This window comes from Mesoplodon densirostris, chromosome 4 (genome assembly GCF_025265405.1).
Source record: "Mesoplodon densirostris isolate mMesDen1 chromosome 4, mMesDen1 primary haplotype, whole genome shotgun sequence".
Classification (NCBI taxonomy): domain Eukaryota; kingdom Metazoa; phylum Chordata; class Mammalia; order Artiodactyla; family Ziphiidae; genus Mesoplodon; species Mesoplodon densirostris.
This window is the reverse complement of record NC_082664.1, coordinates 95741021-95757501: the sequence shown is the minus strand read 5'-3', so window position 1 is coordinate 95757501 and position 16481 is coordinate 95741021. Positions and strand designations below refer to the sequence as shown.

At 48.5% G+C, this 16481-nt stretch overlaps 1 protein-coding gene across 1 annotated transcript in view; it reads left to right on the top strand.

The window, feature by feature from the left end:
• Positions 1–822: 822 nt before the first annotated feature.
• TNFAIP8L3 (TNF alpha induced protein 8 like 3) overlaps positions 823–16481 on the top strand; it is a 41098-nt gene continuing 25439 nt past the window's right edge. The window contains exon 1 of the mRNA XM_060098374.1: positions 823–956. Coding sequence (XP_059954357.1) covers positions 905–956 — 52 coding nt within the window. The 5' untranslated portion in view covers positions 823–904. The remainder of the gene's footprint in view (positions 957–16481) is intronic.

Below are 16481 nucleotides of genomic sequence, written 5' to 3'. Positions count from 1 at the left end.
TACGATCCGTTCTTGCCTCTGCGTCGGGGCCTGGAAGAGGCCTGGCTCCTTGACTGGCAGCAGGGCGGTCCTGCCTGGGGCGCCCGCGAGGGCTCCCCGTCCTGAAACCCGCTCCACAGCTGCTTGCCCAACCTGCCCGCCCCCGCCCGCACCGGGAGAAGAACCAGCAGCGTCAGCGTTGCCTCCGCGCGTCGTTTACTTCCTCGCTAAGTTCCAGGCCCTGCTCTCGGCCCCTCACACGCACGATTTATATACTCCCCTCACAACCTCCCGGACAAAAGGGAACTCTGATTGTCCCCATTTTCCAGGTGAGGAAACGGGTACAGAGAAGTTAAGTCACTCGGCCAAGGTCTCCGAACTGTGGAGTTAGACTCGAACCCGGGCAGCCCCAGCACGCCCACTCTGAACCTCCCCTTCTCCTACTTGCGTAGAGGCGCTTTTTCACCTAAGACTTCTCCAAACTTGGCCACCTCCAAGGGAAGGGGCTCAGCCTCGCCGACTCACACGACCTCGCCCGGCTCCACAAGTTCAGGGCTCCGGGCGCCCGATGGGGGCGCGGGTGGAGGAGCGGCACCGCCCCCCGGGTATTTAACCCGCGGCTGGAGCCCGCGGGGCGCCGGACGCTCCTGCTCCTCCCCACTCGCGCCTCCCCGCCCTCCTCCCCGCGCTCTCCCGGCGCGCCCCACCCTCCGCCCCGCGCTCGCCTGGCAAGCAGGCACCGGCCGGCGGGCTCGGGGAGCGGGGAACGGGGCGCGGGCGGCGCTAGCCTCTGCCGAGCGGCCCCCTGGCCGCGGCCGCCGCGCATTGCCCGGCCGGAGTGCGACGCGGCAGCCCGAGTCCGGACGCCGGCCGGTCCCGTGCGCTCCGCGGACGGGCGGGCGGCTGTGGACGCTCGGCCGGCAGCATGGATTCGGATTCTGGCGAGCAGAGCGAGGGCGAGCCCGGGACCGCCGCAGGTACGAGGGGTCGCAGCAGCCCAGCCGGGAAGGCTGGGGCAGAGTGGAGGGGAGGCCGGGGCGGGAAATCGCGAGTATTTCTCGGGCGGAGCGGCCACGCGGGAGGCCAATCCCCAGCAGCCCGATCCCTTCCGGGCCGGGACTGGGATGGCTCTGCGCCGTGAGTTTGCTTTGAGGCTTTCTCCCCATTGCACTCGGGCGCTGGAGGGAGAGTAGGTGCATTTGCGGGTGGCTCTCGGCGCTGCGGGACTCCGGCAGCGGGCTCCGGTCGCCGGGCGGGTGGGGGTGGGGCAGGGTTCGAGTAATCCGCGTCCTGTAGTTTGCTGCAGCGAGGGTTGCTGTCTATCTGCTTTTGGAAATAACTTTCCGAGCGCCGGCCGGGTCCTCGAACCCCGGGCGCCAGGGACGCTGCGGAACAGGTGACCCGCTCCGAGGGCGTGACACGACGCTCTGGAAAGGAAAGGCCCCCGGGGGTGGGCGGGCAGGAGTCAAACCACAGCTCGTGGTTGCAGTTCCCGAAGCTGCTAGATGAGCCGATGCAGAAGCGTTGGCCCATCGCTGCCCTGCATGCGCGGAGGAGGTCCCCACGAAGGGTCCGGGAAGACAGACGCGGCGGCGGCGCGCGGGGTCCCGGCTTCGCCTTTAAGGGGCGCCGCCAGCTTTTCACAATCGATAGTTATCGAAGCGACGGGTGGATGCTTACTTAGGAAATAATGAATGTCCTCCCCCGCCTCTCCCTAATACTGAGCAACAGGAGGAAGCCACCCACAGCCTTGGGTCGACTTATCCGCGGGCTCTGCCCCCCTCCACCAGCCCGCTCTGCCCTCCGCCTGCAGGTCCACGGGCGGGAGACCTATGGCCCTCCCACGTGACCGTGGCTCCCTGTGCCCGCGTGGCCCTGCAGGCTAGCCCTGGCCAGCACACCTGTGACCTGAGAGCTGGGACCCTCCTGGTACAGACCTGAGGGCCCGGACTAGTTCCCAATCTTCCCAGTGTCAGACCAGTGTCCTGAGGGTGGGGACCCGGTGACCGGAGGCACTATCAGCCCAGGCGTGGGTGTAGGAAGGCAGGCTCAGGAACCAGGCAGGACAGCGCCAGGAGCTGTACCAAGGGCCCTACGTATATTATTCTCCTTTATCCTCACAGCACCTAGCCAGGTGGTTGTTATCTCCATTTTACAAAGGTTCAGAAAGGCTAAGTGGCTCACCCACGAATCAGAGCCAGGGAGTAGCCAAGGGCGGAGTGACTCCCTTTTTACTGCATCATACCCCTCAGCCTCTCACAGGGCAGCTGTGGTCAACATCTACAGCTGGGTGGGAAGAGATGAGAATGGAGGAAAAGAAAGATGGCATCGTCAAGATGCCTGTGTGTGTGCAAGGGCCACCTGCTTGGTGTAGGGATGTGTGGACATAAGTAATAAACATGAGCCCTTCTCGAACCTGTATGTTCCTGTGACTGTGAAGCACCAAGACTTTGTTTCACAGGTGGCTTGTGGATCTCTTCACATCATTTAAAAGTTCCAGTGGGTGTTTTGTGTCTATCTAAGTATATCTCTAGAGCTCAAAAGGAGGGGGAGTGAGTACATTGACACTGACACTTTACTCTCTCAAAATCCGAGGAACTAACATGCTCTCCCTGCTCTCACCCTCAGATCTTTTATGCCGGTTGATGGAGAAGGGGAGGAGGATAAGGAGGCTTTGAAGAGGAGGGGAGGGGAAGGGGGGGTGGCAGGAGACAGAAGAGTTGGTACTTGGATGACAGGGGAGGGAAGGAGTTCTTAAGGGTCCAGTTGCTTCTCCCCACAGCCTGCCCAGCAAGGAGTATCCCAGGGTGTTCATGTGTGTTTGTGTCAGAAGACCTCTGCACAATTAACAGCAGTTATGACTCCTGAGGTCAGATGGGTCTGATGAAGAATAGGGCAGCCAGCTCTCTGAGCTGTCACCATTTGTTTGTGCCTTACTGTTTTCTACAGTCATTTCTTCTTCCTCTGTGTGCTTGAATCTCAGGTTGAACATTTATTTGAATGTCACAAGCCATTCTGCTAAATGGCATTCAGTCTCCCTCATTATTTTCAGTCTTAAAGTATTCTTCGTGACAAAGCTTCAAAACTAGTTGCTAATTCATCGTCTTGCTATGGCTGCATACTATCAAATGGAAATGCCTGTTGCAGCTTCAGATACTGGTTAAATTATCCATAGGAGTGGACCATTGTCCCTGTAATAACATGACATTCATCTGTGGACCTGTATCTGTGCAAGCTGGATGGGTTTGTAACTGAGAAGCACAGCAGAGGAAGTGGGATCTCTCGGAGTATTAATGTGTGTGTCTGTGTGTACCTACCTCACAGGGAGATAAGATGAAGGGCTGCTTCCTCCTCAGTGCCCTCCCCTTCCTGAACTTATGAAAAAGCCCTGCCATAAGACAGACCTTATTAAGGTCCTGAGCCTGGACTCTGGAATCAGAAAGACCCAGGTCTCAATCTCTACCTGACGGGCAAGTTACTTAACATCTCTAAACCTCAGTTTCCCCTTCTGTAAAATGGGGATAACAATAGTACAAGGTGGGGGAGGGGGTGTGAGGATTAAATAACACATGAAAGGTGTTCCTCCTGGTAATCATTCAGTAAATGGCAGCTGCTATTTTTATCACCTGATTGGATTATGTTCTAAGAATACTGCTAAATAATGTACCCCGGAGCTTTGTAAAATGTAAATCACTAGGCATGTGTAAAACAATTAGTATTATTGTCATTATTATCACACTAATGTAACTGCCTAAGGAGATTTGTTTTGAATTTTATCCTTTTCACTCTCTCATTCCCCCCACCTCTCTCTCATGTGTGTGTGTGTGTGTGCGTGTGTGTGTGTGTGTGTGTGCGTGCAGATGTGTTTGTTTGTTTGGGGGAAGTTATTTTTAAGGTACGTCTTCTCATCCACATCATCTTCCAGCTGAAGTCATAAAGATGGGAACCTTCAAAACTACTGCTTTCACCATCCTTTTCTTTCAGCTCTAGAGAACTTGCACAAAGTAGAGAAGGTGGCCTTACCCAGTCCACCTGATAACCTGGAGATTAGCCACTTTCATGCCACTTCCAATAGAAGAAGAGGGGTTAATTGCCCCCCACACACTGGTGCACCTTTTCCCTTCAAGGTAACAGGAGGAACAGGAGGTACTCACCATTCTCCTCTCCATTTTTGCCCATCTCGTAGCCTTCCCAGTCAAAAATTGGCAGTGAGGAAATCTCTGAGCACCACCTACTCTTTACTGTACCCCTTTCAGGAGACTTTTCCAAAGAGCTCCCCAGTATCTGCTGTGCAGCTCTCTCATCAAGCAGTACCCTGCATAGGAAGTAAAGGGGGTGTGTGTGGATGAGATTTGTCTTCATCTGCATTTTCTGTTTTTCAGGAAGCACAGGATGGTGCTTCTAAGTCATTCTGCTGCCTGCAGCTCTCCTCTGCCTTTCTGTCATTTTATGGTTCTTTCTATGGTAAGGAAAGAGACAGGGTTTATGGAACACTGGATTCTTTCCAGAGACCCAATTTGGCAGTCTCTCCTTTGACAAACCCACCATCCATCTCTCAGAAATCCTAGAGCTTGGTGTATTAACTCGGCAATGATTTGAGTCTTTCCTAGGAAATAACAAGCGAGTAAACATTAGCAGTGTCAGCTTTTTCCCTTTCTGACTTGTGAGACAGAGAGAGTCTACCCAGCTCAAGATGACAAGCTCCTTCCACCCAGAGCTAGGTGGTCTGGGGCAGTCAAGCTGATGGAGCATCCCTGTGGCTGGGTAGGTGCTACAGAAAAGCATTTCTGTGTGATGGAATCAGGATGTGGTAGGGAAACTTCAAAATAATAAAAGAAATAGGAAAACAGCAGGCCCCTGACTTTGTCCTTCCTGTCTTTCCCATCACCTCGGTCCTAAGCTTGCCACAAAGTGGCAAGGAGTGGGTAGGATTCAATAGTTGGTCAAGAGGAGACAGGGTGTTTCAGAAGTCAGACACCATTGAGCAAAGGCACAGATAAACAGGGAGGTGACTGGAGTGCAGGACATATACTAAGGAGTATTGGGAAGTAAAGTTAGGTGAGTGTAGGGAGAGACACTGACAACAGGGGGTCTTAATAACTAGTACCTGATGGTGCCAAAGGAGCCCCCGTTGCGCTGATAGTAGAGCAGAGACATGACCGACTGAGATCTGGGTTTTCAGAAGCCACATCAGACAGACATGAAGTGCAGGGATGGCCTAGGCTTGGGGCCTCGTGGCCACACAATCGGAGAGGATGGTAGCACTAAGCGAGGCAGAAGAGGAAGGATGCAAATGCCATTTCAGAGAAACAAACAACAGAAGTTGGTGACAGATTGTACAAAAGCAGTAAAAGGAGAGGGAGAGTGGAAGGGGACTGGCATGTTGAGTTGGGCTAAGGCAGGGAAATGCAGGAGACTGGCTTCCCCACCCTGCCAGTGCTTCTTTTCTTTCCATCAGACACTTAATAGTGATGACTTAAATTTTCTTAAAGGTGCTTTTCCCCTGTAGACAGTAAATTATGCTGGGGCATTGGTTTTGGAGGATCACGAGGTTCTGGAGTTTGTTGATTCTCATTGTTGGGTTATTCGTGGAGGCTATTCAGTAACCTTCGTCAACTGACAGAGTGACCTTTGACGATTGATGGACTGGCTGACCAAGGGCAGGGACCACCTGGTCCCTGGGGATGATGTACCACTTGGCTATTAGTCATAGTCCCAGGTCTTGTTCTTATTTGTGGACATTTTCAGGGGCCTCTGCCTCATCCACATAGTGGGCTGCTTTGAGGGTCAGGGCCTTGTCTTGTGCTTTCATGTTCCCAAGGTTTTATGGACATAATAAATGAATGAGCATCTTAAGGAGCCTCCTGAGAACTCTGCACTAAAAGGCCAGACAGGCAGCCAGAAACCTGTCCTATAAAGTAGAACTGCCAACGCTGTCCTTCAGTGTTCTGCTTCAGTGTTTTAAGATTTCTTGCACTGTCTGGGACTCTGTGTTGGGAAGTATGGGAAGTGCAAAGAGAGATAAGGACACAGTCCATCCTGTCTCCAGGGCTTGGGACCAGATAGAGAGTTAGGAAGCATATACCGATGGTCATATCTTAAGCCAGTGCCTGAAGACTCTCACCCCCTTGCCCTGGGATTATACCCTGGCTGTATCTTTGTTTATATGTTCTCTCTTGACACCATCCACTTTCCACTGTGTGCTTCACAGTTATTCCTGTACATGTCTCATCTCTTGTACTGGCCTTCGCTCCCTAAGGGTAAAGACTGGGTCTTTTTCACCTCTATCAGCACCCACAAACACCACCTGCGTGCCCTAAACACAGTGGTAGTTTGCTGGCAGGCTGGCTGGCTGGCTAGATAGATGGATGGATGTATAGATGATGTTGTAGGTTGGTTCCCCAGGAAGCAGACTCTGAGATGGAGGTTAGCTTGCAGTGTGCTTATTTGGGGATGCTCTTGGGATCAATACCTGGGAAAGAGAAGGAGAGGGGAGGGATGCCAGACTGGGCAGAGTGAGAAGCTGAGCTGCAATGCAGACCCAACAATAGCCTCGAGCTCTGGAGCTGGAAAACCCTTCAGAACTGAGTTGGGGGACTTCCCTGGTGGTCCAGTGGTTAACACTCCACATTCCCAATGCAGGGGGCCCAGGTTCGATCCCTGGTCAGGGAACTAGATCCCACATGCTGCAACTAAAGATCCCATGTGCTGAAACTAAGACCCAGTGCAGCCAAATAAATAAATGTTAAAAAAAAAAAAGAAAAAAGAACTGAATTGGGATGAGGGGCCAGGCCTTTATATCCCCTGACATAATGATTAGTCATTAGATTCATGCCATCCCTGCACCTTGGGCGAAGCTGTTCCCTTCAGCTGAGGGCTGTCTGCAGGCATCACTACCAGCAGCTTGTGAAGTGCTTAGTCCTTCATTCCGGAAGGGAACCTGGGCCCTACGTCCATCGTACATCGTGCATTCACCACGGATGGCCTCCAGAGTTCCTCAGGGATGTTTCATGATGGATGGCAGCCCTGCATACAGGCAGAGTTCAGGGGATAGTTGTTGAGCTATAAACATTATCTAGACCTCATTAGGGCAATTTAGATAGCCAGATGGAATTAGCCATTTTAGACCTCACAGATCCAATAGATGTTGGCTGATCCTCTGTTTTGTGTTCAGTGTGTGGAGGTGCTATGGTATTTCAGTTACACCGAAATGGAATTAGGTGTGGCCCCACCCTCAAGAGGCTTGCAGCCATAGGGAGAGAAAACACCCACCCAAAAGGAATCTGCAAGACTGGGCAGCATCAGCAATAAACAGTGTCGGCTTTGGAGCATGGGGCATCGTGACTTGGGGTTCTGGTGGGGAGGCTTCATGGAGGAGATGGGCCTTGAGGATAGCCTGGAAGGAGTGAAGGATTTAGATGGGGGAGAAGAGCAAGTCAGGGGAAACAGAGGAGGTGGCAAGGACAGGAGCCTGTGAGAAGCATGGCCTGGAGCAGTGGGGCCCCCTTAGAGGGCTAAAGGGAGGAGAGGGCGGACCTGCTCAAAACGTAACACTGGATGTTGTGGTGATTGTGGCCAGCATGTAAGTTTCTGGGAGCTGGAGACAGAATGTGTGTGTAAATGTAAAGCTCTACTTCCTACTTTATTTTTCTCTAAAAACACGGCGCCTGCTTTTTTATTTCTCATCAAAACCAAATCATAGTCACACTTCCCATTAGCACTTTTCTCTAACTGGTTCATTGTCCTCCAGAGTTACCATTGGCTCCCATTTGAATTCACATGTAAATCTCTTTAAAGACACTGTATACATAATTTTGTTTTGTTTTTCAGTCACTTGGCTTCCAACTCTTTCTGTAAAATGCATGTGTAGGTGGGTGTTTGGGCTGTATTCTGTACAAGTATAGAAATAAAGGATAGAGAAGAAGAATTTAAAAAATAAGTTTCCTGTGATACCTCAATCCAAGAAAACATATGAGAGTGAGTACCTTTTCCCCAACATATATTAAGACATGCCCCAAAATATATTATTTTTTTATACATCAGACATGCTCGTTTTAGGCAACTGCATAACACAAATTCTGAAACTGCTTTAGAACAATCTTCACGTTCATATTGGGTTTCCTAAACATCATTGCCTGGGAATAAATTTGAGCCTGTTCATGGAAAATCTAGTGTGCAGACTATAAACATGGAAGCCTGGCAGCACAGAAAGTGCTAGACACACCCTAATAGAAACCAGTGTTTTGTAATTCAGTTCTCCAGGGAAAAAAAGGAGACACTTTGGTGGTGTCCAAGTACTGGTTTAAACAGTTGAAAAACCACAGCAGCAGCTACTAGCTTCTAGGTTGTCTTCTGGAAAGTAAAATATGCTTTCCGGGAAACTTTTCTAGCCCCGAAAGGAAGCATTTTGGTGATGCGTAGCTTCATGGAGACTCCCAGTTGATATCTGTATGGTAGAGGCATCCAGTTTCGTGTGCAGGAGGAAATTCTGTAAAAGGTTGTTCGGGTGAGCACACATGTCCTGCATCCCTGATTTGGGGCCTGGGAAGGTAAACAGATTTTCAGTGAATAATGTGGGAGGGAAGTGGTGGGGGCTGTCTGCCGGCCTCTGCAGCAGCTTTCCTACCATGTTTGAGTCTGGTTCCTTGGAGTAACGTTAGGAAAGTCAGGGAGAGAAGGCTGGGGTTCAGGTTACAGGGTAGAGAAACTAGGTTTAAGAAGTTGTGCATATATCAAACAAGATGAGAAATTGTGAGGATAGTCTTTGCCAGCCAGAGTCCAGCCCCAGAGGGCTAGTACTGAATGTAAAATAATAATGATGTTTTGAATTTGTATTTAATTTTATATTAATTAAGCACATACAATGTATTTCAGACTGGGTTAACTGTTTATATGGTATTTAAGCCTTATATAGGCCTTCTGGGCTAGGTACTATAAATAACCCCATTTTATAGACCAGGAAACTGAGGCACAGAGAGATTAAGTAATTTGCTCAGGGATGTGCAGCTTCTCAGTGGATATGAAGCCAGTCTAACTAACTCCAAAAACAGTGCTCTTTACCAGGTAGACTATGTAGTTAGATCGATGGATGCCACCAGGCTCCTTTACATCCCCCACCAGCTCCCACAGGGCCCTTCAGACCATTAAGTTCCTTCATTAGGCTCCTTCTGGTAGGTTAGCACATTATATCTCCAGAAAGCCCTGCTTTAAACTGCAGACATTACCTTCAGTGGCCCAATAACACATGGGCAAGGATGGGCTATCACAGGCTCCAGAACAGGGGCTGGTGAGGGGTGGTTTGGGAGGGAAGATCAGGGGAGCAGCACAAAGCAGCTGTCAGAGAGAGAAGGTCCTGGGAGGACCCTGCAGCCACGTGCATGTCTAGGGTCCTGGGAACCTGGTGCGTAGTGAATGTGGCAAACCCCAAGAGGAGAGAAGGGTTGAGAAGCAGAGTCAAGAGAGGTGCAAAGACAAACAAACGTTCCCTCTATCAGAGTGTACTTAGGTTGGGTCCTAAGGTACTTTTTCCACTCCAGCATTTAGAATCATTCCAGATACAGAATCCCTAGGACAGGGTGACCAGTTGGATTCAAGGGCAAGAGAAAACTCGAAGATGAGACTGTAGTGCAATGAAGAGAACTTGAGATTCTGAGCTGGATAACTGGGATTTGAGTTTTTAGTGGTGTCTCTAACGTATTGTTTTTTAGTAACATTTATTTTCCACCAAAGGCATGCAAGCTCATGGTAGAATATGTGAAAACAGTACAAAGAGGAAAATCAGATTGAGCCCTAAGAATAGATGTGCTTTTCCAGAAGAATGTAGTCCAAAAGCAATCCTGAAAAGATGCAAGAGACCTTTATTTGGGGAAGAAGGGGTTTTGTAAGAAAACAAGAGTCCCCCTTCTGAAATATTTACTTGGGGACACTAAGAACATTGGCTACACTGCCAGGCAGCATCAGAACCAGAATTCGAGGCCACACTCTGGCTCCTCTATCGTTCCCCCAAAACATATATAATTTTTTTTAAAGGATCAGAGTTATTCTGGGTATTGGGATATCTAAAGGACCCCTGCTATGTTTCCTTCTGACACCTTCCACTGTGTTCTTGACACCCCTCCCCCATTTTCCTCTCCTGAGCTTTCTCCCTCCCAGCACATCTGCCTAGAGGTCAGACACTACAGGCCCACACCAGGCCCTTCCCATGTACCCAGCCCACTTTCCAGGTCAGGAGAGCCCTACACGGAGCCCTCAGAAGATTCTTACATTTTTTTAATACCCGAGAGGAATTTGGTAGGTTTTACAGATGCACAGTGACAATTGCAAAGGTTAGTTTACTTTAATAGCTTCCAGCTTCAGGAATAGACTTATTGGCCTCTAGTTCTCCAATTATGTTTTTAATCTTTGTTTAAATTGATTTTTTATTTTGTAAGGAAAGAGGGAAATTTGTTCATCTGTGTTAGCCTCTCTTACCCTTAATGTTTAATTCAGTGATTCAATCTCAGTCACATGAAGCAGGCAGAACTAAGTTAGTACAGAGTCAACTTTTAGCGAGCCCAGAGCAGTATCTGATGGGAATTAAACCTGAATTTTCTTGACTTTTTTTTTACCTTTTGATTTCTCTGACTTTGTATAATCCTGGTTTCCCTGAACCCCTCCTCAATTGCTCCTTCTGCATCCCTCATTAATATCTTTCTCCTACCTGTGTCTCCTAAGGCTGAGCTCTTGGCCTTGTTCTTTTCTAACAATACACTTTCATTTGGAAAAGACCACCAGTTTTTCCAGCGTGAAGCTAAAGATTCCCAAAGCTGTGGTCTAACCCATTCCTCTCTCCAGAGCAAGAATCCTACCTTTCAAAGTCGTCTGGACATCATCTTCTCACTGTCCAAGAGACACATCAACTCAGCACAGCTACACCCAGACTGTTAACTTTCCATCACTTTCTCTCAACTCCTCTGGTGGCCTCACCAGCTGCCAAGTCATTCAAAGTTAAATTGTGAAGTCATAAGAACAATGAAATATCCTACACACATGATTTCATAGCAAAACCAGGACATGGAGAAAGCAGGTATTATTTACAGTTTACAGATAAAGAAACAGATTCACAGAGATTACCCCAAATCACAAAGTAAGTGGTAGATTTTCATTATTTAAAGCTGCTCCCCCCAAAGGGGGAGCAGAAACAAATCTAAATATCCAACCTAAACATATAGGTAAACATTCATTTAAATAGTTATTGAATTACTAAATACATAATGACATTTCCACACAGAGGAATATTACTCAGCTGTTAAGAAAAATTAATTTGAAAAACATATGTTATAGGTGTTTGCATTATAATGTATGAAGAAAGCTTGATAAAATATATAGAGAGCTTCCCTGGTGGCGCAGTGGTTGAGAGTCCGCCTGCCGATGCAGGGGACACGGGTTCGTGCCCCGGTCCGGGAAGATCCCACATGCCGTGGAGCGGCTGGGCCCGTGAGCCATGGCCGCTGAGCCTGCGCGTCCGGAGCCTATGCTCTGCAATGGGAGAGGCCACAACAGTGAGAGGCCCGCGTACCGCCAAAAAAAAAAAAATATATATATATATATATATATATATATATATATATATATATATACACATGTATATTTATTTATTCATACATATATACCCACATACCTATATATACATACACCCCTTTTTTTAAAGATTTTATTGAAGTATAATTGATTTACAATGCTGTGTTTAATTTCTGCTGTACAGCTAAGTGACTCAGTTAAACATATATATATTCTTTTTCATCCTTTTTCATTATGGTTTATCACAGGATACTGAACATAGTTCTGTGTGCTATACAGTAGGACCTTGTTGTTTATCCATCCTATATATAATAGTTTATATCTGCTAATCCCAAACTCCCAATCCATCCCTCTCCCCTCTCCCCCGGCAACCACACGTCTGTTCTCTATGTCTGTGAGTCTGTTTTTGTTTCGTAGATCAGACACCCCTTTTTTATAGAGAGAAGGGGAGGAAAATCTCTCCCTCACATTCACATACATGCTTTTTTTTTTTAATGCTGGAACAGAATTAACCATTCTATATGATGAGTTTATAGGCAATTTTAATTTCCTTCTTTGTGCTTTCCTTCCAGATTTTTTCTCAATGAGTATGTATAACTTTCAGCAGGTTATTATTTATTTATTTATTTTTTGGTACTCGGGCCTCTCACTGTTGTGGCCTCTCCCGTTGCGGAGCACGGGCTCCGGACGCGTAGGCCCAGCGGCCGTGGCTCACGGGCCCAGCCGCTCCGTGGCATGTGGGATCTTCCCAGACCGGGGCACGAACCCGCGTCCCCTGCATCGGCAGGCAGACTCTCAACCACTGCACCACCAGGGAAGCCCCAGCAGGTTATTATTTTAAAAACAACCACCGAATGAGATTCAGTGGACTTATCCACTGGTCATCCTTCTGACTTGCTTGCACTTTTGTCCCAAGTCCCTCTATTTTCTTTCTTGAAACTCATTCTTCCCTCCGTCCTCTGTGATCCACTTCCGCATCGGGCCAGGCCTCAGTGGGTCCTTCCTGCCCACCCACTGGTGGAGGTGTGATTCCAGGCTTCTCTCTTCAGCCCTCTTCCTACTCACCCGTTGCCCTGGCTTCGGCTCTGCACTCTCTCTCTCTCCACCTCATCACACCCTCCCCTCTGAGCCCACCTGGCCTGGGCCCTCACACCAGGTAGAGGAAGTGTAAATAGTCAAGGTGGATAATGAGCTCATAGGTTTGAGGCCAAGGGCACCAGAGCCTCACCGGCCAAACAGACCTGCTGGGTGAGCTTGCTGACTCCGCCATTTTGGCTCTAGACTGTGGCCTTACTGTTGCTCACTGACCAGCAGTGTGTGTAGCTGGCATCCCTGATGCTCACTCCCTCCATGACCCCCATCCCAAACATGAATGACTTTCACTTTCCACTTGTTCATCTACACATTGATTTTGTGTCTTTATTACTTTTACAATTAAAAAAAAAGAGGGGGGCATTTAAAATTCTGTTATAACAGGATTATTTGCTTTTAGTAGGTATTGGTCTGCCACCCCCAAGTTTGGTCTTTCCAAAAAAATTCATTATTGAAAAGTTATATGAGGGACTTCCCTGGTGGTCCAGTGGTAAAGAATCACCTTCCAATGCAGGGGATGGGGTTTCAATCCCTGGTCGGGGAACTAAGATCCCACATGCCGCGGGGCAACTAAGCCCACATGCCACAACTACTGAGCTCACACCCCTCAACTAGAGAGCCCGCATGCTGCAAACTACAGAGCCCATGCGCTCTAGAGCCCATGCGCCACAACTACAGAGCCCATGTGCTACAACTAGAGAAAAGAAAAAACCCGCACGCCACAACCAGAGAGAAGCCCGCACACCGTAACGAAGAACCCGCACACCGTAACGAAGAGCCGGCACATCGCAGCGAAAGATCCCGCAGGCCTCAATGAAGATCCTGCGTGCCACAGCTAAGACCTGATGCAGCCATAAATAAATAAATAAAATTCCTTAAAAAAAAGAAAAGCTATATGATAATATTATATGTATCTATTTCTGAAGGAATTAGACAGAAATGTATTGAGGTCTTGTAATAACCTATAATGGAAAATAATCTGAAAAAGAATATCTGTAACTGAATCACTTTGCTGTACACCTGAAACTAACACAACATGGTAAATTAACTATACTTCAATTTTAAAAAAAGAAAATGTATTGAGAATTTCTTGTGCATCTCGGAGCTGAAGATAAGAGATATCATGGTCCCAGTATTCTTCACTGCCTCCCTGTCTCCACCTTATTTTACTCTAGTCCATCAAATAGGGGTAGCCCAGTCAGGAAGCTTGTAGAAAACAGAAGTGCTTACACTTTAGACTCACATTTATCAGAGTTTCTAACCTAGTTTTTTTTTTTTTTTTTTTTTTTTTTTTTTTTTTTTTTTTTTTTGCGGTATGCGGGCCTCTCACTGTTGTGGCCTCCCCCGTTGCGGAGCACAGGCTCCGGACGCGCAGGCTCCGGACGCGCAGGCTCAGCGGCCATGGCTCACGGGCCCAGCCGCGGATCCTCCCAGACCGGGGCACGAACCCGTATCCCCTGCATCGGCAGGCGGACTCTCAACCACTGCGCCACCAGGGAAGCCCCTCTAACCTAGTTTTAAATTAGCCCCAAGCACCCTTAATGATTGATATTCCCCATCAGCCAGGATTTTGTCTATCTTTACTTTCTTGATTTATATTATAAAATATAATTATTTTACCCCTTTTCAGATTTAAAAACATTATATTAACTATGCATTTTCAACCCTTCCAGAAAAGCTCTTCCTTCCATTAAAAAAAAAAAATCACTTTCTTAATCTTCAAGTGGAAAGCAGTATGAGTTTCCTTATTAAGCAGCCATATTGTCTTATTAATGGCAAGTGGGTGAATATGAACACTGTGAATTTTTTTTTTTTTTTCCGGTACGCGGGCCTCTCACTGTTGTGGCCTCTCCCGTTGCGGAGCACAGGCTCCAGACGCGTAGGCTCAGTGGCCATGGCTCACGGGCCCAGCTGCTCCGCGGCATGTGGGATCTTCCCGGACCGGGACACGAACCCGTGTTCCCTGCATCGGCAGGCGGACTCTCAACCACTGCGCCACCAGGGAAGCCCAACCACTGTGATTTTTAAGGGAGAGATAAGAGGATATGAGAGGCAGAATAACTGAGATAGGAGTAAATTCTTACAGAAAGCAGATGTTTATGTTGAGAATGATGGATGGTACATCCTAAGACCAGCAGGTGTAGTAAGCACCCAGGCATTATCTCTAGAGAGTTGTCACCCAGCTTTCCCTTCACCCCAGGAGGGAAGTCAGTGATGGGCTATGCTGATGTATGAAGAAGTCTGGTTCCAACCATCCTTGGTTTTCTTTGTTTCATTTTTGTTAAAAAAAAAAAAAAAACCTCTCCACATAAATATAGCTCTGCCATATTGTTGTAACCCAAAGAGAGTGGCTGAGGTCTGAGCCAAGTCTGAAAAGGGGTGAAGGTTGGTGATCATTAGGGGCTGAGACTGTCATACAGGCAGGATGCAGGCCAGGCAAGGACTAAGTGCAGCTGGTCAGGGGGTTGGGTCATGTGGCAGGGAAGCCAGAGGGGCAAGGGGCTGTAGGCCAGGCCCATGCTCTTGAGGGTCACTTGGCCTGCAGCAGGTCTGCCAGTCACAGCTGCCCCAGCCTTCTTGGGCCTCTCCACCCGGAGAGTAGCCCCTTTTAATATTAAAGAGTCCAAAACTTTGAGAAAAGCTGGCTTCCAGCAGGGGCCCTCTGACCTCTGACCTCCACCCCAGGAGCAAGTCCTTCTCCTGACCTCCCTTCCAGCCCGTCTCCCTGGCCCCAGATCTCTGCCTCATCCTTGGTGCCTCCCTTCCCTGCAGCCCCTCGCACCCAGGTGCTCCTCTCCATTTCCTCTGCCTTGGTCCCCCCACGCATCACACGAGCCCTCCTGGATGCTAGAGGGACTAAGGCAGTGGAAACTTGGAGATGGAGAAGTATGGCTGTGAGTGGAGACTTGTCATGAAGCGAAGATCTTTAAAGCTTCCAGAGAGAAAAACCAGGCCCTTAACGCACTAGTTTTCCAAATAGCAACGCCGAGGGCCAAACAACAGTGGTGCAGTGTCTTTGAATTCTCAAGGCGAATGACTGGTGATGTAGAGTTCTGAACCCAGTCAAACCATCAGTCAAGTGTGCGGCTAGACTACAGCAGCAGTCCCCAACATTTTGGCACCAGGGACCGGTTTCGTGGAAGACAATTTTTCCACGGACCTGGTGGGGGTCGGGGGGAGGATGGTTTCGGGATGATTCAAGCGCATTACATTTATTGCACACTTTATTTCTATTCTTATTATTACCTTGTAATATATAGTAAAATAATTATACAACTCACCATAATGCAGAATCAGTGGGAGCCCTGAGCTTGTTTTCACTTGCCACTCACTGATAGGGTTTTGCGTTTTTTTAAACATCTTTATTGGAGTATAATTGCTTTACAATATTGTGTTAGTTTCTGCTGTATAACAAAATGAATCAGCTATATGCATACGTACATCCCCATATCCCCTCCCCCTTGCATCTCCCTCCCACCCTCCCTATCCCACCCCTCTAGGTGGTCGCAGAGCAATGAGCTGATCTCCCTGTGCCACGCAGCTGCTTCCCACTAGCTCACTGATAGGGTTTTGCTGTGAGTCTGCAAGCAATTGATTTATTATGGTCTCTGTGCAGTCAAACCTCTCTGCTAATGAAAATCTGTATTTGCAGCCGCTCCCCAGCCCTAGCATCACTGCCTCAGCTCCACCTCAGATCATCAGGCATTAGATTCTCATAAGGAGCATGCAACCTAGATCCTTCACACGCATAGTTCACAGTAGGGTTCGCGTTCCTATGAGAATCTAATGCCACTGCTGATCTGACAGGAGGCGGAGCTCAGGCAATAATGCAAGCGATGGGGAGCGTCTGT